The 23,721-nt window shown below is 40.6% G+C and overlaps 1 protein-coding gene across 1 annotated transcript in view; it reads right to left on the bottom strand.

The window, feature by feature from the left end:
* The window catches only part of fcho1 (FCH and mu domain containing endocytic adaptor 1), a 65,594-nt gene that overhangs the window by 35,152 nt on the left and 6,721 nt on the right, over window positions 1–23,721 (bottom strand). Inside the window, exon 2 of the mRNA XM_067413978.1 lies at window positions 12,528–12,581. Coding sequence (XP_067270079.1) covers window positions 12,528–12,560 — 33 coding nt within the window. The 5' untranslated portion in view covers window positions 12,561–12,581. The remainder of the gene's footprint in view (window positions 1–12,527; window positions 12,582–23,721) is intronic.

Genomic DNA, 23,721 nt, shown 5'->3' on the forward strand with positions numbered 1-23,721 from the left:
TTTAAAACGATATTTTGTTTAACAGTCTAAGCTATACAACGAGTTTGTATTCTTTTCTGCATTTTCTTACAAATGTTTGTGTTGCTTTTACTAAATTTTTATTAATTTTGAGTGTTCTTATAAATAAATGTTTTCTTTTATATTAGCCTATTATTGTTGTGTTCTTACACTGTAAAAAAAATATTTAGAAAAAAAAGTTACCTGGTTGCCTTAAAATTTTGAGTTCATTGAAATATATTTTTTTAATTTAATACAATGAAACATTTTTGAGATTTGACAACCTTTATTAAAAGATTATTAAAAGATTTTGTAAGCATATTGGGTAATTGTGTGCGTTATATTATTGATGACGCAGTGAAACATGCCAAATAGTACTATTTTCATGATTTATAAAAAAAATTAAGTGGTTTACATACAATAATATTTTGAGTTTCTATTTATTAAACAAATTTCCTTCATTGTATCAACTCAAATTTTTAATTTCAATAAACTCGATAGAAAGATAGAAAATAGAATAGGCGATAGAAAGTTTACTAACTCAGTGCATCACAGCGTGGTATGGTAACAGCACCAGTCACGACTGCAAAGCCCTGCAAAGAGTGGTGCGCTTGTCCGAGCGCATCTCAGGGTCAGCTCTCCCGTCTCTGCAGGACATCTACATCAAACGATGCAGAGGCAGAGCTACAAAAATCATCATGGACATTAATCACCCGGCCAACCCCCACTTCACCCGGCTGCCTTCTGGTAAGCGCTTCCGTAGCCTGATGGCCAAAACTGAGAGACTCAGGAGGAGTTTCTTCCCACAGGCCATCAGACTCCTGAACGCTGTCACTTAACAACATGTGACTTCACCTCACTTCAGTATTAACAAACTCACATACTGATATTGCACTGCACTTTATTCTTGTGTTCATGTCACTACTCATTATAATGCTGTTTGCACATTACACTCCTGCACTTCTGTTATCCACAGATTTATTTTTATAGTCTCCAGTTTACTTTATCTCACTTATTTTATTCCACATCTCTTATTTCTTTTACTTGATTTATTCATAATTCTACATATGTATATATATATAGCACCTTATCCTATTCCTATTTTATCCTATCCCTATTTTATAATTTATTGTGCTTTTTTTGTTAATTGTTATTTGCTGTCCATGGAGCGGACCTGTTTACATTTCACTGCCGGTTGTATTCTGTATAACTGTGTATGTGACAAATAAAACTCTTGAACTTGAACTTGAACTTGAACTCAAATTTAAGGCAACGAGGTTACTTACTTTTTTAAGTTAAACCAACTAAAAAGTTTGACAGTGTACTGGGTTCATTTTCAACATATTTTGGGGTCCCTTTTGACCTAGAGCTGTGTGCCAAAATTAACCATATTGAATTGTTTTTACCTGACCATTTTCTTTAGTGTGTATATTGTAAATTGAAATAATCACAGAAATGCACCTTATGTATTTTTACAGTAAACCACTTCAAAATTTTACAGTATTAATACTGCTGAATTACAGCATATTGATGGCGACTCTACACTGTAAAAAAGTCTGTAAAAATAGGGCACAATGTACTGTATAAATATGAAGGAATTTTCCGTATTGGTATTTTTTACAGGTGTTTTACCTGTATTTTGAATTACACATTGCATTAGTTTGTGTTTTAAGGGTTAACGGAAATTTTCATTGAATTACTGGATAATGTACTGGCAGAAAATTACCATTTACCAAATTTACAATATCCGTTTTTATTTTTTACAGCATATTGTTAGTATTTTACAAAATAAAAACAAATACTGGAAAATATTGTATTTCATTATAAGCTGTAAAGCAATTTCAAAATATTCATACCATAGCGTAACAGTAGTTTGCTGACGACTCTGCAGTCAGTATTTTAAAGAGACTTTTTATACTGTGAGGTCAGATGTCAAGCTTTTGTGTTTCACAAGGTTATCAGAATAGATTTGGGCCGATCAGAGAGCTGCTACAGTTCTATGGTGAGAAGAAATGCCAAAAGGGAACTGACACAAATCAATCAATTAGATAGTTTTGCTTTCAATCAAATGGTATAATGTTGTGGTTAGTGAAAAAAAAAAAAAAATTCCCATGAAAAAAAGTGAAAAAGTGGGGTTCACTCATGAAGCTCATGTGGCACTAAAGTCAAATCCAAACTATCAGTTACCTATGGACCCTTCTGGTGTTCAGTTTCAGTCCTTTACGATACACATGACCACAGGATAATGCTGTTTAAAGAACTGTGGTCAACAGTTGGATCAAGTTGACCAGTTGCAACCAGTTGTAATTTCAATGTTAAAACGAAATGAAAAACAACAGCTGATGTTTGTTGTGTGGCCAGTATGCTTGTTGAAACCTGAGCCCTTTGGAAAGCTGATCTCCTATTTTCTCTGCCCACACAGCACAGGTACAACAGCACCCCTTTCAAAGCAGTCTTTCCTTGTCTCACTCTCTTCTGCCTCTTTCTCTCACTTCCCTCTTTCTTTTTATATACAGGATAGTAAAAAACTAGGGCCTGTCTGGCAGGCTTAAACAGTCTGTGTTTTCCCCTGGATACTTCAGTCAGAATTCAATGCTGAAAGCAAATGGATTGATAGCCCATCTGATGATGTCCAAAATAAGTCTGTTCTTTCATAGCTTCATTCTCTGAAGTTTATTTGCAAAGCATACAGCAGTATCTGCCATTCCCCTTATCTAACGTGATGCCGCCACAGAGGACGCTTTGTGTGTGAAGAAAGCATGACAGACAGGGAGTGAGAAACAAAATGCAAGCGGACGGCTGCGATGATATTAAGCAGAGCTGCAGGTGTTGAAAGAGGAACTCCAATCCGCTCGGTATTAACGTCTCCTACCAAGATAGCGGTTGCTAAAGCGACAGGGTTCCCCTGGTAACTGTGAGAGAGTGGGAGACACATGACAGCTCATTCCATATAGGTGACAGGCAGACGTGACGTGTGTGTCGGTGCTAGAGAGGGGCTGAAGTATTCGGTCTTGTTCATCACCAGGTCCCATGCCAGGATTGTAAAAAAATTCAGTTTGGCCTCTCCTTTAAGGAAGTGGAGAAAAGATTTGATATATATTTTATGTTCTAACATTATTATAAATACTATAAATAAAAACTATTGTAATTATAAAAATGCATTAACTCATAGAATATTACTATTAATAATATTAATACATGTATTACTATAGCACCTTTCACACAAATGCAGCTCAAAGTACTTTACAAGCAGCACCAAGTACTACACATGAAAACAAAAAACATAATTAACATAATATAAGATTAAGAAATTCACTATATAATGATAATAAAAGACGGCAAAATTAGTACATACAAAATGAATTACACAAGATGTAAATTAAATTAAATTGTTAGTTAAAAGCTAAAGTAAAAAGGTACGGTTTCAATTTAAAAAAAGAGCTGGATTCCCTAATATATATTTTTTAAAGGGGTGATGAATTGAGAAATCAACTTTCCCTTGAGACTTTGATATATTCATGGTCATGGTAATACAAGAATATCCTGTAAGTTTCGGAGCTGAAAACTTCCTTGTTCGTAAAAGAAAAGCTTTTATAGACACTAGGCCCAGAAAACGAGAGCTCTCAAACCAATGACTTATTAGAACGGGGAAACACCGCCTCTACAGATAAATGTGTACGCCCGCTTTTGTAGCCCCGCCCATCGACTTGAGGAGCTAAACGAGCAATAAACATGACGAAAATGGCAAGATATTCGTTGGTAAACAAGACAGGTCGACACTGGATTTGCAGATATATTGAGATTAAAACACAATGCTGTGCCTTCTTTATTGGATCCGACAGGAATGATGCAACACATTTATGTGTGGTTATATGTGATAGTATGTCACATGCCTGTCCTGTCGTGTGTGCACTTGTGGGTTTTGTTATGTTGAGCATGTGCTCGTGTCCCTGTCAGTTCCCTCCCCCTTGTTATCTGATTATTGGTTAATTTGCCCCACCTGTTCTCCCTCATTATCTGCCTTGTTTGTTCCCTTTATAATCTCCTTGTGTTTGTCAGTCTGTGTTGGATCCTTGTGTAATGTCTGCGTCTTCCGTCCTCCCCGTGATTCTGTTGGTTTGTTTAAGTTTATATGTTATTATTCTATTATGTGTTTTTCCCCCTCGTGGGTTTTGTTTTGAGTTTGTTTTATTTGTTATAAATAAATATATTATTTTCTGCACTTGAGTCCTCGCACCCTTTTCCCTTGTTTGTGACGTGACAGAAGGATCCAACCATACAATGAGGACACAGCAGAGAAGTTCTCCCTCGGTGCCAGTTCCGGGGGTCCCGAGTCCGGGAATCCCGAGTCCGGACATGGCCTGGAGGGCCGTAATGGGAGGGTTTGTGGTGGCAGTCCTGCATGCTTGGGAAAAGCACAGGGTGTCATCCACCACTCCGGTGGTCCCAGTGCCGGTGGATCGTGTTCCGGTGGTCCCTGTGCCGGTGGATCATGTTCCGGTGGTCCCTGTGCCGGTGGACTCCGTTCCGGTGGTCCCGAGTCCGGAAACGGCCTGGAGGGCTGTGATGGGATGCTTTGTGGTGGCAGTCCTGCATGCGTGGAAGGAGCACAGGGCTTTATCCGAAGCCCCGGAGGCAGTTCCGGTGGTCCCAGTTCCGGTGGATCGTGTGCCGGTGGTCTCAGTTCCGGCGGATCGTGTTCCGGTGGTCCCTGTGCCGGTGGATCGTGTTCCGGTGGTCCCTGTGCCGGTGGATCATGTTCCGGTGGTCCCAGTTCCGGCAGATCATGTTCCGGTGGTCCCAATGCCAGCAGATCGTATTCCGGTGGTCCCAGTGCCGGTGGATACTGCTGGACTGGAGAAGTTTCCCCAACGCCCTGCCTGCGCCGCTGAGGCGCCCTGCTCTCCCTGCGCCGCTGAGGCGCCCTGCTCTCCCTGCGCCGCTGAGGCGCCCTGCTCTCCGTGCGCCGCTGAGGCGCCCTGCTCTCCGTGCGCCGCTGAGGCGCCCTGCTCTCCGTGCGCCGCTGAGGCGCCCTGCTCTCCGTGCGCCGCTGAGGCGCCCTGCTCTCCGTGCGCCGCTGAGGCGCCCTGCTCTCCGTGCGCCGCTGAGGCGCCCTGCTCTCCGTGCGCCGCTGAGGCGCCCTGCTCTCCGTGCGCCGCTGAGGCGCCCTGCTCTCCGTGCGCCGCTGAGGCGCCCTGCTCTCCGTGCGCCGCTGAGGCGTCCTGCTCTCCGTGCGCCGCTGAGGCGTCCTGCTCTCCGTGCGCCGCTGAGGCGTCCTGCTCTCCGTGCGCCGCTGAGGCGTCCTGCTCTCCGTGCGCCGCTGAGGCGTCCTGCTCTCCGTGCGCCGCTGAGGCGTCCTGCTCTCCGTGCGCCGCTGAGGCGTCCTGCTCTCCGTGCGCCGCTGAGGCGTCCTGCTCTCCGTGCGCCGCTGAGGCGTCCTGCTCTCCGTGCGCCGCTGAGGCGTCCTGCTCTCCGTGCGCCGCTGAGGCGTCCTGCTCTCCGTGCGCGGCTGAGGCGTCCTGCTCTCCGTGCGCCGCTGAGGCGTCCTGCTCTCCGTGCGCCGCTGAGGCGTCCTGCTCTCCGTGCGCCGCTGAGGCGTCCTGCTCTCCGTGCGCGGCTGAGGCGTCCTGCTCTCCGTGCGCGGCTGAGGCGTCCTGCTCTCCGTGCGCGGCTGAGGCGTCCTGCTCTCCGTGCGCCGCTGAGGCGTCCTGCTCTCCGTGCGCGGCTGAGGCGTCCTGCTCTCCGTGCGCGGCTGAGGCGTCCTGCTCTCCGTGCGCCGCTGAGGCGTCCTGCTCTCCGTGCGCCGCTGAGGCGTCCTGCTCTCACCGCGCCACTAAAGCGTCCTGCTCTCACCGCGCCTCCCTGGCGCCCCCTGCACTCACCGCGCCTCCCTGGCACCCTGCTCTCACCGCGCCTCCCTGGCGTCCTGCTCTACCCGCACTGCCCTGGCTGCCTGAACTCTATGGGCCGCCCCGGCCGCTTGAACTTGGTGGGCCTCCCGAACTCGGTGGGCCGCCCTGGCCATTCGAACTTTGTGGGCCACCATGGCCTCCTGAACTTTTTGTTTTCCTCGTTCCTCCCTTGTTTACCCCTCCCTTGTCTGTACCTTCTTGGTCTGTCCCTCCCGTGCCCCCCTGGTCTGTCCCTCCCGTGCCCCCCTGGTCTGTCCCTCCCGTCCCTCCCTGGTCTGTCCCTCCCGTCCCTCCCTGGTCTGTCCCTCCCGTCCCTCCCTGGTCTGTCCCTCCCGTCCCTCCCTGGTCTGTCCCTCCCGTCCCTCCCTGGTCTGTCCCTCCCGTCCCGCCCGGGTCTGTCCCTCCCGTCCCTAGTGGAGCGTCTGGTAGCCGCTCCTTAAGGAGGGGGTAATGTCACATGCCTGTCCTGTCGTGTGTGCACTTGTGGGTTTTGTTATGTTGAGCATGTGCTCGTGTCCCTGTCAGTTCCCTCCCCCTTGTTATCTGATTATTGGTTAATTTGCCCCACCTGTTCTCCCTCATTATCTGCCTTGTTTGTTCCCTTTATAATCTCCTTGTGTTTGTCAGTCTGTGTTGGATCCTTGTGTAATGTCTGCGTCTTCCGTCCTCCCCGTGATTCTGTTGGTTTGTTTAAGTTTATATGTTATTATTCTATTATGTGTTTTTCCCCCTCGTGGGTTTTGTTTTGAGTTTGTTTTATTTGTTATAAATAAATATATTATTTTCTGCACTTGAGTCCTCGCACCCTTTTCCCTTGTTTGTGACGTGACATAGTATTGCATTGTTACAGATCGTATTATGTGTACGTGTCTAACAGAACATAACTTAGCACGCTGTCACAGGCTGGAGAATCCCTTATTTGTAGGTTCATTGGGCTTTCGGATCAGAACAGATCAGATCGGACATGTAATGTTATGGGCCAGGGAGCTCGCAAAGCCCAACGTCCCAGGGTGTTTTTCAGACGGGCTGCCAAAACGTAAGCATTAAATGAATCTTAAATAGTGAAATAACATTAATTTCTTGATCTGCGCTGTTCACTCTCTTGACTCGATATTTGAAGAGTGCGCGGTTCGTGCTTATCCACCGATAGGACTGGCCAAGTAATAAAAAATTAATCAATCACGGGTGGATGAGAGATAAATCATTGTGTTTGTTTGATAAATACGTTTTGAGAGCCCTGTCAGAGAATTATTCCGGTTGCCGTTTTCAAAACAATCCCTCATGTGAACTGACAGGGGAGCGGAAGCTCATTAAATATGCAAATCTTATTCAATCCTATAGCCGTGGGCGTTTACTTCCAAGTCTCCAGTCCCCATCAAAACCCAGCGTCCAGAAGACAGCCTCAAAACCAGTGTAGAAAATAGCCTATTACTTATTAGTTATGATGTTTTTGAATGTAAAAACCATGCAAATGCCATAATTTGACCTCAGACAACAGTATAAAAAAAATACATGACACCTTTAATGTGTTAAGCCATAATGCCATAAAGAGTTTTATAAATCTATTCAGGAACCATTTCAACTTAAAACTTTTCTATCATGCCATGTATATGGGTTTCTCTTTTGAAAGTCAGTCTGAGCCTGGGGCTGAACATCCCACAGTAGTGTCCACCTCACAATGACAACCTGTGTTAGCCTGCAGAACTAACCAGTCTCACTTGATTTTAATTAGCCCTATATGCTGTAAACACACAAGCAGGGATGATAACCTTAATAGCATGTAAAAAGGACTAATATAGAGCTTGATGAATGAGTCATGTCTCATGTCTCATGTTGTAATTAGATGATTGCAGGGCGTTCCAGTGCCATGATGCTCAGGGCAATGAGGCAATCATGTGAGACCCAATAAACACAAACAAACGACAAGCAACATAACAGATCACTGCAGTCCCTCGGAAAACCTATTCACATACTAGTGTCAGACAATGCAGGTCCATGAGTTCACCATGGCCCAGGAAGGAGCAGGACTGTGTGATGTTGTTCTAATAGATCTATCTTTATAGTAACACTATTTTAGCTGTGTGAAAACTTGAATGCACAGAGCTGCTCATCCGATTTCTGAAACAAATGACTCTAAGTAGTTGATTCTTTTAAGAATGAAAACAGATTTGCGGTTTAAATCCATTTGAAACACTAAATAATAGCATTACAAGAGAGAGAATTTCTTTCACTAAATAAGAACATGCAGACACAATTTACATTATAAATGAAATAGAATGGATCTGAATTGAATCAAATAAAGTCCACATTTTTAGAACCGTTATCAAAATCTCGGGTGAGATTGTTCATAACAATGTGCATGTTGGATAATTGATAATTTGCTCATTTCCCAGAATTCCCTCCAAAGGTGCTGTAGTATTAAAGCACTTACTGCTGACTGTGCTTTATGGCTAAAACACACTCACATGGCCCAGTCCTGTCACCTATGATGAATAACTGCATTAGCTCTTAAGTAAGAAAGAGGGAAATCATTCACTGACCTAAAGTATATCATCCACCTCTCTTTTACCTTTATTAACTAAAAGTGGGATAATAAGATAGATATACTATATCAGTGTTGTTTGTCTTGAAATTGTGATGGAGACAGGGCTATACATAGATGGAATTTTCTCACTTGTGTTCTCTGAAGATCAAAAAGAAAAGCTTTTTTAATGAAATGCTGTACGCACAAGCCATAAACGCCTCTTTATGATGGTGGAAACTGATGGACCGTGACCCGAAACATAAATGAACAGTTACGAATAACGATTTGCTCAGTAGGCATAATCTATATGCTGAAAGGAAAACACTGTTAAGTGTGTTCTAACCTTTAATCGGGTAACAAACCAACAAATTCTACTATTGGCATGGCATTTGTTTTGAATAATATTGAACCTTTAAGGGCATAATGCAGGTTAGAGCCCCTAGTGAGTCAATATATAAAAATAAAAAATATTTAGGAACTAGACGCTACTAAGGCTTCTGTAAAAAGTCTTTGTAAAAACATTTTACTTCCGCATCTAAAAATGCCAAAAATGGAAGTGATGTGACAGGAGGGAGTGCTATTGAATTTCAACAATAGGACAACAAGGGATATTATTGAATTCTTATGTAAAGTTATAAAGTTACTTGACTGGACACTCTCAGAGGGTTACTAAGCAATGTCATGACCAAATTAATAATGCAATTAATATTCACACACTATGCATTTCACATCAAACATTAATTATAAAAGCCAAAAGAATGAGACACAATGGACAAAAACATTTATGCATGTGTCCATAAATAAGAATAAAAAGATTCTCTGTGAAAGCTCAACTGCGTATAATGTTCTTTTTTTCTGATGGTGCTAGATAAGTTTTCACGGGCAAATGCGAGAAAATGCCTGCTTTGTAGAGTCCTGAGCTATGGTCATGCATTAAACAGTTTTCTAGATCTAATAAACTCTCATCTTTCAAAGCTTCATGAACACTTTAATGTGAGACTGAGAAAATCTGCATCTATGCTCGCAAAATTGAAACAGAACAGTAAGAGTGAAACTAAATGAACTGATTAGGCTGCTAAATGAGCTCTCTGTTGTGAGACAACATCTGACAGCCTGCTGAACGCCCTGTTTTCCATCTGAGGAGAAACCAGATTGAAGACAGTCTTAAGGATGAAGACGTATGAGCTAAATAAGGAATGTGCTTAATCACTGCGATTGTGAATTCCCTCTCGGAGACTTAATTAATCATGCATTTTCAGTAATTACCCAAATGTGTCGCTTCAGTCATTTCACACAGGTGTTTTTATTCAGTGTTGCAGAAACAATTTGAGCAGGACAAACGCACACAACAAGACAAACACACACAATTATGATCACCTCATATGCACACACAGACACACATTAGAATAATTAATTTCTTTAAAGTCAACATGACTCAGTATTTGCAATCCATTTTAGTTCTGAATGAAACCGCATTTTCAGCAAGGAAAATTTTAGAGTGAGACTTTTCAGCATTTGGAATCAGGGATTGATTATAATGTCAGTACTCTCCAGAAATCTTCGGCACTCATTGGGTGTAATTTAGGCAGCCTTGGTGCCATCAACCTAAAAAGAAACTCATCAGAGGTGGACAGCATTGAAGTATTTTTACTTTCCAAGTAATTTTGTTTTTCAAGTATATGTGCTTTATCGGTGTTCTTCTTTGGAAAACTTTTACTTCACAACATTCCAAAACATAATATTGTACTTTTTACAGCAATACATTTCATATTGAATATCATTTAATTCTTAATTACATTAAAATGTAGTACTGTATACTTTTACTCAAGTAAAAGTATTCAAAGTTTTACTTGAGTACAAGTAAGAAAGTACTGCATTTTTGATGTAATTTAGTATTAAAGGTAAGAAAAAAACCTACTTTCATTTATGAAATGTAGTGCAGTAAAAAGTATGACATTATATATTATACTGGAATGCAGTGAAGTAAAAGTTTTCAACAAAAAAAAAACACTGATAAAGTATATACTTAAAAATGTACTTGAGTAGGAAGTAAAAATACTCCACTAATGTCTGCCTCTGAAACTAACAAAAGATGCCTTTAATATGAATAAACTAATGACATTTTTTTTTATGTTTAATTATCTAAATAAATTCTTTTTTTGAACAAAGTTTCCACCCAGCGCCATCATTTTGAATCACTTGCAATGAACATGCAATACATCAAAAGAAAGAATAAACCCTCTGCTTTTTTTATTCTAGCTTCATACAATTAAAAAAAAAAGTTTAATTCCATTCCATTAAGTAACGCTAGGCAGTTTAGAATTATATGCTGTTAAATATAAAGTCCCCATGAAGCTTTTTGGCTTTTAGTATGAATATGTTAGCCTTAATGTTATCTGTAAGCTAATGTGCACCAAAACAATGACAGCATTTGTATTTAGAAGATATAAGTATTCAAAACAGTCTTGCATTTCTGCCAATATGGGTCAATGATTTGGATGACATCACTTCAGCTTTTCATCAGATTTTGTGCCAAATCAAATGCAATCTCTAGAATCTAAAGTCCCACCCCCAAACATTATAAATAGACGGTGAAGCTGCAGCTAAAATCTGTCACTTGTTCACACATGTACTATTTTCTACATGGTGAACTGCACATTGTGCACTGTATAGGGGATAGGGAACTATTTAGACAGTTTAAATATGATTTCCATTGTGGGCGAATAAAGTCTGGTGTCACACGAACCGCCACAGCTCACAGTCAGCTCCTGTCCAGAGACATGTTAGCACAGAGCGGATAGTCGATTAATCGGACTCATTTGAATTCTACACAGAATTATATGTTTTATGCCTTTAAGGCAATATGGAGGAGATTAGGAGGAGAAAAGGTTAGATATGAGGAGGAAATTGTGGCTTTAGCGAGCTCAACTGCTCTGGGGGGTTGTGATATAAATGAAATGCTATTGGCAATTTTTTTTGGGGAGGAATGTTTGATATGTCCCACCCTATCTTCCTGTTTCAGTGTAAATTACATCAATACATTGAATAATGCTGCACATTTCAATTCACTTCAGTGGACCTTTAATTTTAATGATGCAATTTTACATATGCATCTGTTTACATATGCTATCGCTTATTTCTGCTTCTTCTTCATGTCTTCATGTCATCAGGAGATTCAGTACTTTACCGGAAGATGCGTAATAGCGCCCCCTACCTTAGAACAGTGAAAACACGGAAAGCCAAACATTTTTGTCAATGGCGGGGAAGTGTTGTCTCATGAATTTCGGAAAATTCTGTCAAAGGCCAAATTGATTTTATGTTGACTTTAAAAACTGCTTTTCGGAGTAACGAGAAAGAGTGCAGGCCAGGGCGTATGTCTGCATACATCTGCATGAGCGATGAGGGGGGTCCTGAGTGAATAGTTCTGCATGGATGCTTAGGAGTTTTGGGGGGTGTTTTACACCAGCTTTGTGTAAGAACACAATAGAGGAGGTCTCTGTATCAACCACAGTCCTGCGACACAAAGCCAGACAACCACATGACCTGGCAGAAACAGGTCAGCAGACCAGAGGCTGCAACCAAACATAAGACACACTTTACTTTTCAAACAAAACTAATTTGATGGCACAGATGTTGTAAGCTTCTCTAACATATGGAGGACTTTATCTGGTAGGAAGGCTTCTGTACTGGTTAAATGTGGCCTGCATTCAGTAGAAGCAATTCCTGAATGTTCTGGTTTGATTTTCCTCTTTTCTTCCTCGTTCTTTGAGAGGGGCAGGCTAGGTATTAAAGTAGGACGCACCTGAAATAGCCCTACCAGGTGTGTGGAAAGTGCAGAGCACGGCTGTCCTCATGGGAAAGCTGACAAAGCCCTGGCCCTCTGCTTTTGTTCTTATACTTTTTTCTCTCTTTGTTCTTTCCTCTCGCTATCCTTTACCTCTCACTATACTTACAATGATGTGACTGAAACAGTCAGCATATGAATCCCAAACTGCTTACAAGGCAACTGTATAAAACATATGCTGAGTAAACATTTGCTCTCACTGTACTGCTACAAAGCTAGCAGTATTGAATAAGAAATGTGACAGACTTACCCAAAAATTGTTCTTGAAGTACGCCATGTCCATTTAGAGGGTTCCTAGAGAGTTCTGAAAGAGAGAAGAAGGTGGTTATGCCCCATATAAATACCTATATATTTAGAGGTGTTTTCCCCAAAATTCTGTGAAATTGTGAATTAAATGAATTTCAAAATTCAGAAAAACTGAACTAATTATTAACATTTTATAGCCACTGATAAATGATACAAAAAGGGATACATAGCCAATATGAAATTTCGATACTATTTTGTCCAAATTAATTAAAAATATATTTTTAAACTGCAAAATTATAATGTACAGTATAAAATATATGATGTTTTGGATTTTTAGATTTCCTAAACATTACATTTAAAAGGGTTATTAAGATGAAGTGACTGGTAAATCAGTGGGGACCCCTCTGGGGACCCCTCACCAGTGCACATTTTGCATTTATCCCTACCTGACACACCTGAATCAACTCATTAGCTTATTGGTAGAGCCTCAAGACTTGAATTGGATGGGTCTGCTGAGGGAGATATAAAAAATGTGCAGTGGTGAGGGGTCCCCAGAGAGAGAGAGAGAGAGAGAGAGATTGAGAGATAGAGAGAGAGAGAGATAGAGAGAGAGAGAGAGAGAGAGAGAGAGAGAGAGAGAGAGAGAGAGAGAGAGAGAGAGAGAGAGAGAGAGAGAGAGAGAGAATACTAATTCAGTATCTTTAAAACAAATGGTGCCGTCTTTTTCTGTGCATAATCAACTGATATTAGATGCGCCTTAGTGAACCTGTTCAATGGATGCATTTCAGAGAACTGTCTGGGGAAGAAACAAGGTACACAATCAAAAACAAGGTTAACCAGGAGAGCAGACTGACAGATAATGCTGATGAAAGCAGGCTCCTGCAAAGACTACTGGCAAGAACTCAAGGCAATTTTAATAAGACCAAACCCACGCTGAGGTGCACACACAAACATACTCGGTTCAATGTTTCAACGCTCTGGCAGAGCAGATGACACTGAGATGACTGTGAAAGTTTCTCTTTGTGAATGTAAATGTCAGCCAACTTAGAAATATAAAACCATCACCTCAGCTAATAGCCTGAGCAGCCCACTGAATTCCTTTCACTATTCAGCAAAATCAAATGTAACATTTGTCCTTAATGTCTGGGACTAAACGAAACATGAAAAAGCTTTTGAAAGTTTAGATGTCAGATCAGTTGAACTGAGTAATGTTTCAGAATGCCTCTATTCTGCAGCTGTGAATAAGATGGTTGAACGTATCTGAGGTAAGACAACAGGTGCAAATAGCTGAGTCACAGAACGCTTTTCTGAAGTGCACACACTACATTGCGTGCACACACACACAAACATTGTGTTTTCATGTTTTAAGGGGAATTTCCGTAGACATGATTCCCTAACCTAACCATACCCCTTAACCTACCCATCACAGAAAGCTTTCATTTTTACATTTTCCAAAAACATAATTTAGAAGGATTTTTAAGCTGTTTTCCTCATGGGGACCAAAAATGTCCCCACAAAGACAAGGATATCAGATATTGCCACCAGAACACATTACACACACACACAAACACACACACACACACACGTCTAGTTCACTATCTTTATGGGGACTCTCCACAGACGTAATGGATTTTAAACCGTACAAACCGTATTTTCTTTCCCCCTACACTGCCCCTATATACCCCTATACCTACCCATCACAGGAAACATTCTGCATTTTTACTTTCTCAAAAAATCTCATCCTGTATGATTTATAAGCCTTTTGAAAAGTAAGGAACCGCTGGATGGTTCCCACAATGTAGGTAATCTCAGGTTTTACTATCCTTATGGGGATGTTTGGTCCCCACAATGTAATATAAACAAGGGCACACACACACACACACACACACACACACACACACACACACACACAACCATCCTCTGCCCTATCCTCTTCTTTCCTCACTCTCTTTCGTAAACACATCCTGGCAATGATTTCTGGCTCTCAAAATATGACTGGCATTTCCAGGCCAGAGCCCCTATATTGGCAAGTTTGTGTTTCTACTTTCTGACCAGCAGCCCACAGAACAACACCTGGGGCTCATGATGAGGATCCTGACAGCAGCCAGGTTCAATTCCTTTGTGCCTGACAGGACAGTGGAGATGTACAGGAAAGTAGAAGGAGGGAGAAGGGAATGGGATCAGGACATTCAAATCCACATCCTCATGAGCACAACAGTTATTTATTTATGTGTGATGAGCACTACTCACTTGGCTTGCTGACATTATGCCACAAATATCAAGGTGAAATCCTTAAAAAAAGTTTTAATGAAGTAGGCTATAATGTTTGTTGTCAGAGCATTTGGCAGCAGCTTCCTTTGCAAAACAATTTGATAATGTCTTGTCTGTAGAGTTGGGTACTATATATATATATATATATATATATATATATATCAAATTGTTTTGCAATGAAGCTGCTATATATATATATATATATATATATATATATATATATATATATATATATATATATATATATATATATATATATATATATATATATATATATAATTGTGATTTAATACTTAAAAAATAAAGTTTTGCTAATTTATTATTTATAGGCTACATAGGGTAAGTATTATTATTACATTGAGACATAGCTAAATTCTACTGTACAACAGTAATATATTTGTCAAGTTAAACCAAAGTTTTATTTTTAATGGTTGCCATGAAGACTTTTGAATTTCTGTGTTTATGACAGTAGTTTTTCTCAAATTAAACTGTGCACAATTACCATCGCACACATGTAGATAATAGATAGGTGCGTAGGACATATGATAACCAAATCCAAAAATCTCAACAAACAAACAAAAGGAAATCCTGCACACTATCAATAAAAATAAAATACTTTTAAAATACTAAAATGCAAAAACTAAAAAACTTTTTATTAGCAACGTTTCGGTCTCAAATTAAACGGTAAAATGCTCATGAAGTGACTCTCAGAGAGGCTCTGGAGATAACGTTCATGTATTTGTATGACATGTAAACACATGATCGTCACACGCAATTCAGTGTGTGTGTGTGTGTGTGTGTGTGTGTGTGTGTGTGTGTGTGTGTGTGCGTGTGCGTGTGCGTGTGCGTGTGCGTGTGCGTGTGCGAGGTAAATAGAACCGCATGTCTGTGCAATTCATTCAAACAGAGACACGCAGGACATGCAGGGTTCATATTTAAATAGCCCTGTATCACTGCATTTATTAGGTACCGGAATGTGGCAGTTTGACTGTGAATCGGTACTCAGTACACTGTAAAAAATTATATGTTCAATAAGTTATGCCAACATATGCATATGTTTTTACATTGTTTTAACAATGTAAGACAAAATAAGTTAAGAAATGTTAAACTTGTTTTTATTAGTTACACAAGATGTAACTCATTTTTTAAAGTCAGTTTAACATAATTTAAGTTGAAATAACTTAAACAGTTACAAGTCGATTGTACTGCAAAAGTTCAAAATTTGCCTCTTTTTTTTTTTTTATAGTGTAGTACCGACATAATTCAGTCAGTGCCCTGATTCCAGTTGTATGTAAATGAGGGTTTTATATGGATGTTTTTATGGATGTACACTTATAGTCGGGACATATAAACTTTTTCCTATGCAATGACATTAGCCAATCATAACAGTTGCCCCTTTACTGACAAACATTTTACAAACAAACTTTTGAATGATCGTTTTATGAATTTTACACATTCATTTCCCAAAAAATTCTGACAAATATTTGGTCTACAGTACTGTCTTTAAAACATGTTTTATAGGAATTAGAAGTGAGGCAACTGCCAAAATGAGAGCGCTGTCCTTGAGACGATGTGTTTGTGGGAGCCAGGCGTGAGCCCAGCAGAGACGGTCGGAGGTGTGATTCCTGTTATGTTTCTGAGAGCTGGATGCTGACAGGATCTACAGCCCATGGAGTGCTGACCACAGGGCTTTTCTCTGGCTGGCTGGGCCTCTCCTGGCACCATTGACGACCATCAGCCGGTGCACAGCACGACCTCTCATGGACAGGGAAATACTCATGCTTATGCCATGCTCCCTATCTCCTTCTCTCACACCCCTTTAATTAACTCGACCGGCAAACCTTACACCCCTACGGATGACACAAGCTTGGCAGCATGGCTCATTCCAAAAATAAGACTCAGCCGTCGGTTCAGAGATCTCCAAACAGACGTCAGGGCGTAAACGTGGCATAGACAATCCAACTGGGACTAGAAGGAATTTCTAAAGATTGGCTTCTCATACCTTGTAATTAGGTCTACATGTCAACCACGTATCTCTGTAGACATGATATAGCGATACTAAAGTCTTATAATAACCATTAAATATTCATTTAACACATGTGCTTGTTACTATCAACTAATGGCATATGATAATACAAGCATAGATTAGATGTTTTAGTTAAATAACAAGTTATAACTACATTCCAGCCATTTGGGATCATGGCAAATCTACCCTTTGGGTTTGGCACAAACACAGTGACGGCAGCAGCTGAATTTTCCATTGAAGACTATAAGCTTAGAGCTGATTCTGTGGTCACTGTGGAGTGAGTCCTGGAGGATCCATCTGGTGCTCAGTGAGTCTTTCAGGACCAATATACTGTTAATAGTAGTCGATTGCTCTAAAGACGCCTATACCAAATATCAATCCAGCCATTAGCATTCATCTCAGTTGCAGATTTTGCACTTGCTTAGCAGGCACAGGACCCCCCAAAATGAGGAGATTTAAAATCTGACAAACGTCCTTCTCTTTCTCAATCTGCTGTGGCTGAGAGGACAGTTAGAGAGTTACTGGCAGATGCAGATGCAGCTCAGAAGGGAGACGCTGATCTCTTATCTCTCATATGGTGCTGTGTATAAACAGAAGCAGCGTATCAACCCTCAGCTGAGCTCACTCCAGGAGTGAAGCCTGGCTCCAGAGCCAAGAATCAACAGTAGACATCCTGCTCGGCTGCTCAAGCCCCATCTGTGATTTTATGAGTGTGACACTGAGGAGAGTGAAACTCAAAATGAGGAAGAGAGTTTTTTTTTTTTTTTAAATAAAAAATTATTATAACGTCTGGACCATTAGAAAATAAATAAGAGGAGCAACAGTGACCTCAAATACATTTATAAGAAATTACATTACTTCATTCGAAATCCCTGATAAACAAGAAGGATGAACATGTCCTACAGCTGTTTCGTGAATTCAGCCTCTAATTTGTATTGCTGTGTGGGTTAGTGTGAATCAGAGCGTGTTTTTGTGTCCTTCCTCACCTGCTATGGCAAAGAAAATGAGCTGAGAAAAATTCCTGTCAGAGGGGTTTTTGTAGCAAGCTTCAGCAGTGCAATGCCAAATCCCCCACCCACCTACAGAAAGCCAGGCTGTCTGTATCTCAGCATCAGAGCGTCATCAAAATACCCAGAACTTGATTTGGTGTGAGTACAAATAAATGTGTGTTTGGGGGAGGGGTGTTATGGACATTCTGAGGTTTCTGTAGTAGAAGGCCATTCTGCTGTTTCCTCATCAACAAAAAGTCCCTACAAAATGTCAGTCAGATATATTATTTAATTTACACACAAAAAATATTTTATAATAATATCATAAGGAACATGGTATTGAATGATTACCACATTATCAAGCTATTAAATAAAATCATGGAAAAAACATGGTAATTAAACAATATCATGAGCAAGAGTGTTGTTGTTCTGAATATCACTGAAAATGTTGTTTGAGACTCACTTTATGTGATGTCCATGTACTGAACTCTTGTTCAACTATGCCATGGTTAATTCAATTTTTCATTCTAGGGCACCTTTAATATTCTGTAACTTTCATTTTAGAAACAATACCAGTCTATGGTTGCTCCACCATCAAAAATATTTTCAAACTAAGACAAAAACAGATTAATTCCTACCTCAATGTAATATTGTTTTTGTTTCATTTGAGTGAATGATTCATTGACTCACTAATAAAGAGTCACTTGATGCCACCTACTGGCGGATTGGTAAAACATGCAGCAAGAATCAGTCAAAAGTAACATTGCTGTTAGACAACCACTCGACCAATCCGATTCAAATTCCAGAACTAAATGTTATAAAATAAAGCTGTTTAATCCCAGCTAAAAATGCATCATGATTAAAGATTTGGACTGGTAATCCAAAGTTAAAGTTTCAAAGTATTAAAGCGGTGATGATCAATAAACTATCACTAAGGTTAAATGATCAAGGTCTTTAAACCCCAGGTTTCCACCTTTTAATGTAAGTGTTAGTCACTTTGGATAATAAATGATCTGCTAAAAGACTAATTAGCAATTAAGACAGCACTTAATGGCACCTCACTGAACATTACAGGCGAATGGTACCAGGAATGGCACCATGTGGACAACAGCCATCCATCCTTCCACACCAATAGAGTTCAGCTTGATCCTCTGTTCAGAGCCCAGCACAATAAAACCACACTCTCTGCTGGCTTTTGTGCTGTGCTGAATGCTGTTGTTGTTGCCAGTAGTGCTCGAGCACAGTCTGTGACAGCAGGACAGAGCTCACCTCCACCCGGTACATCACCCAGCTGCGTAAGCCATGCAGAATCAACAAGTGTACACAATGTATTAATTAAGTCAGATTAAACCATGTTTTGCAGCCCAACAGCACATTTAAATGACAGTACACATCCAGAAGACACTGACAGAGGTGCATTAGCAATGATAATAATGAACAGTCCTATTTATTTTCTGCCATCACTTTCTGTTGCTTTCTCAGTTTTGTGGGGTCAGTGTGCACCTTATAAACGACCTAGATAGCAAATTTGATTCAGGTCTCCTGAATTCGGGGACAGTTGCAGGACAGCACTGAGATTTCCTGTAAACTATTATTATCATGCTACACAGCATGTAGTCGTGAGGTCTGTATTCAGCTGATAATTTCTTTGAAACACTGATAAAACATATGCAACTGACACTTTACACTAGCAGTTAAATGGCTCTAATTCATTTACATATGAGCACAATTGACAGTTTTGCTGAATTTTCAAGCAAATTTCAAACTTCTGGAGTGGCAGCATGATTAATCGAAATCAAACCCCAATCGCGATTGGCTTATGTGCGAATATGAACGCGGGAAGGCTTCATTGTGATTTTAATGAAATACATTTATGCACAGCATGTTAGTGAAGAGCGGCTCTGCACTCAGGAGTAAACTCTGCTCCGTCTGAAAGCACTGTGAGTTTGAGTCACTTATTACATGCATTTAAAAAAACAACATGGGTCAAGCATCTTCACAAACTTGTAATGCAAAGAGTTCATAAACCATAGTTGGACAACAAAAGACAAGTTTAAAGGGGGGGTGAAACACTCAGTTTCAGTCAATCTCATGTCAATCTTGAGTACCTATAGAGTAGTATTGCATCCTTCATATCTCCGCAAAGTCTTTAGTTTTATTATATTTATAAAAGAAATATGGGCTGTACCGAGTCTTTCCGGAAAAAAACGAGCGGCTGGAGGCGTATCGTGTGGGCGGAGCTAAAGAATGACGAGTGCACACAAAGCGGTGTGGTCCTCAACCGTGGAGAAACCCATGGCTATCGATCTCAGCTAATAGATATGATCCAGAATCATTCGGAGGCTGAAATAAATTGAACAGGAGAAACAGCAGCAGCAGGACGTCCGTCTCTGTGGTATGTACTGTATTTAGTGGCCTGTCAACATTTGTGTCTTTACTCGCAGTTTATGAGGACATGATTCGGTTTATGGACTATTGTATGTGATTAAACCTTAGCAGCAGACTAGTGTAACGTTATACATGGAACAACAATGGAGTCTGTTAGCGCATTTGAATGACGAAAACGTGATCGTGTCGTTTACTGATGTTTACTCACGTGACGATAAGCAACAGCACAGACATTTGAAGCAGTTTTACTCACCGGCTGCTTCCAAAGCAGGACCGAACCTTTATCGCTGGGACCGCTCCGTCAAAAACACACTTCTTTGGTATGATTTGGTAAAGTCCTGACAGCAGTGAACGGTGGAGATCTACTTTTGCGATGCGACTGAAGCGATGTTGTGAAGCTTCCCGTCATTTCTGCATTCAAATCGGTTCAAATGAAGCGCTGCCTTCCCGGAATGCTGTGCTGAAGCGCTGAAGTCGTTTGATGTCACACATAGGAATAAAGTGGAGCGCGGCGCACGGCGCGCGGCGCGGAGTGTTTATGGGCGTGCATTTCCTCTCTCGTTCTAGTCACCCTACCAGGAGAAGAGCCCGTACGGCCCATACAAGGACCTTCCACTCTATTAACGTCAAGCCGAGCCATACTCGAAAAAAACTCTACGAAAGTGAGTTATAACCGGAAAGAGTATTTTTAACACAGAAATACTCCATCAAACGTCCAACATTAGTTTTTGAAACTTTGTTAAAGACTTAGACAGTGTAAAAAGCTCAGTATGCATGAAACAGCATTTCACCCCCCCCTTTAGGGTTTACACTGTTAAAGAGTTGGACTCTCATGCTTATATGGATTCTATGATGGAGTATTTGTGCAAGATACAAATACAAATTTCGGAACGTTTTTTGAATATTGCCCTGTATAACTTCATAAGGGCTGAATTACTTATGGGCACTTCTCCCAGATGAGCGAGTGCACTCCAGAGCAAGAGCAACCCCTTCAAATAGCTTTGTTCGGGTTACAGTAGCCATCAGCAGAGCAGTGGAGCAGAAACGGAGTTCTGCAGGTAGGTTCGTTCCCTGTCACGAGTCGAAAACGCAGGGGGTGAATGAAACTGCATCAAATGTCTGTGTTTTGTTGGCAATTGCTAAGTGCATTTGATGTAAACAAAACACAAATCGAAAGTTATTCATGGATAATGCCATAATGTAATATATTTTGTGTGTGTGTGTGTGTGTGTGTGTGTGTGTGTGTGTGTGTGTGTGTGTGTGTGTGTGTGTGTGTGTGTGTGTGTGCGCGCGCTCATGACTGTCTTTTATAAATATGATAAAACTAATGACTCTTCTGCGATATGAAGAATGCAATACTACTCTGTAAGTACTCAATATTAACATGAGACTGGCAGAAACTGTGTTTGTTCTGTAGTTCTGTACCCTTTAATAACATGTTTTAACTCCATATCGTCAGTCGAGTGCTTGAAATTTCCTTTTTGTGAGCCGATGTTACGTCTTATCACAGAATGAGGCAGCAATTATTTTATAATATTCCTAACCCAATATCACGTACAAATTCAAAAGTTTTTAGCTAAATCGTACATATTTTACAAGTTGCCAAATTTGTATGAATTCGTACAAATTACCTACCTCAAACTTCACCCCTAAAGGCTTTAACATACTCCGCAAGAACAGAGAAAAAAAGTTCTCGCTCCCCGGGCTGTGAGAACAAAATGACGTCATTTTGTTCTCGCAGCCCTGGTTTGGGAGTTCGCGATGCTTCTTCTCAACACATTGCCTGAGCAGAAATTTTTTCTTGCAGGTGTCCGAGAACTATTCTGTTATTGGTCAGAAATTTAAGTGGGCGGGGTTAATGCGGTGAAACAGACATGTCAGCACCTGCTTTTGTCATGACGTATGGAATGTACTGGCCAAAACTAAGCTTGTTCTTGTTCTTGCCACCTCGAGAAAACAAACAAATTTCTTTGTTCTTGCAGAGTATGTTCCAAGTTTAAACCTACCCGTCACTGGGGTTTTGACAAAAGGGAGTGAGGTCGTAAAAATTCATACAAATTAGCCACCTCGTAAAATACATACGAAATGGTTGTGAGATAGCGTTAGTATTCTATACAGTGAGTCTGTCGATTAGCACTGCATTATAATATACTTTATTATTATGAAAATACCCGGGAAGGCTCAAAGAACTCAAATACACCATATCTTGATGCAGTCGTGTTTTATTGTCTATATGTTTAATCAGTCAAAGTGTATACTCTTTTTATCCAGCTATAGTGCAAGCTTCACATTACATTACTTCTCTCTGAAGCATATTAATATATGCATAAAATGTTATGTATGTATGTGTGTGTATATATATATATATATATATATATATATATATATATATATATATATATATATACATATACACACTTTTCATGTAAAAAATAATAATAAAATAATAAATAAAAAATAAATTGTATTTTAAAATAGCAAATTTCAGCAAATCACAAATTGTTAGTTCTTGCACTATTATATTAAAACATTTAATTATAGACATGCTGAAATAAACTGATGCTTATGCAAAAGTCCCACATCGATTTCATGAAACAATGACCCACAATCAGGCTAGGCTCAGAGCCACGTTCACTTCTCCAGGCCTATGTGCCTCTAGACAGCCCAACAGACAGAAATCCTCCATCTGCCACGGGCTGCCAAGCTTTACCCACAGGCGCTGTCCTGCTTGGCAGGGATCTAGGTGAGCCAGCAGCTCTGACACAAAACTACAAATCCTTCAATGCTGCTACTAACAACCGCTAGTTAACAGCAGATGATAAAACAAGTGACAGGAGAATTGGATCAGATTCCTTAAAACTTTAAAATTAGCTTTTCTCCATTAGTTTGATGTTCTTTCACTCTGCTAATGCGGGAGTCCATGCTAATGCAGCAGGTACACTCTAATAAAGTCTAATCAACAGGAGCAATTCAAGCCCATTCAAATTTAAATGGACATACTGTGCATCCCCCAACTCCTTCTCTAGTCTCTCCATCCTTCTCTGCAGGTCAGGGGGTGTCCCTAGGTGATCTCTCTAAACTCAGACTGCACTGGCTTTCTCTCAGCTCTTTTTTGGTCTGATAATAGATCTACCTTGACTTAAAAAGTGCCAAACCGATTTTAACTCAACAGGCCTGGTGTGGTGTCCAAAAATCTTCTGTTAACTTCAGCATGACCACCAGTATACAAAGCTGAAAGCATGGAGATAAGATGTACAGCCCTTCTCTTGAGTAAGACTTAAAATCACCCAGTTCAGAACATCAAATGAGACAGGTTACAGACCCTAAAAAAGCCTCCCAAAATCAAAATTCAGTATGAAACTTTTAACACAGAGAAAAAAAACTTACTTTACCAAACAAAAAACAATGCATTCTGTGTGCATTCTTGCACTGCCAAGCCATGCAGCACTGAAGGGCAGTGTGGTGTATATATCTTTGTCTGAGCACAGAGGAAATGCACAGTTATCAGTAACTGTCTTCAGTCC

Source organism: Pseudorasbora parva, chromosome 13 (genome assembly GCF_024679245.1).
Source record: "Pseudorasbora parva isolate DD20220531a chromosome 13, ASM2467924v1, whole genome shotgun sequence".
Lineage (NCBI taxonomy): Eukaryota > Metazoa > Chordata > Actinopteri > Cypriniformes > Gobionidae > Pseudorasbora > Pseudorasbora parva.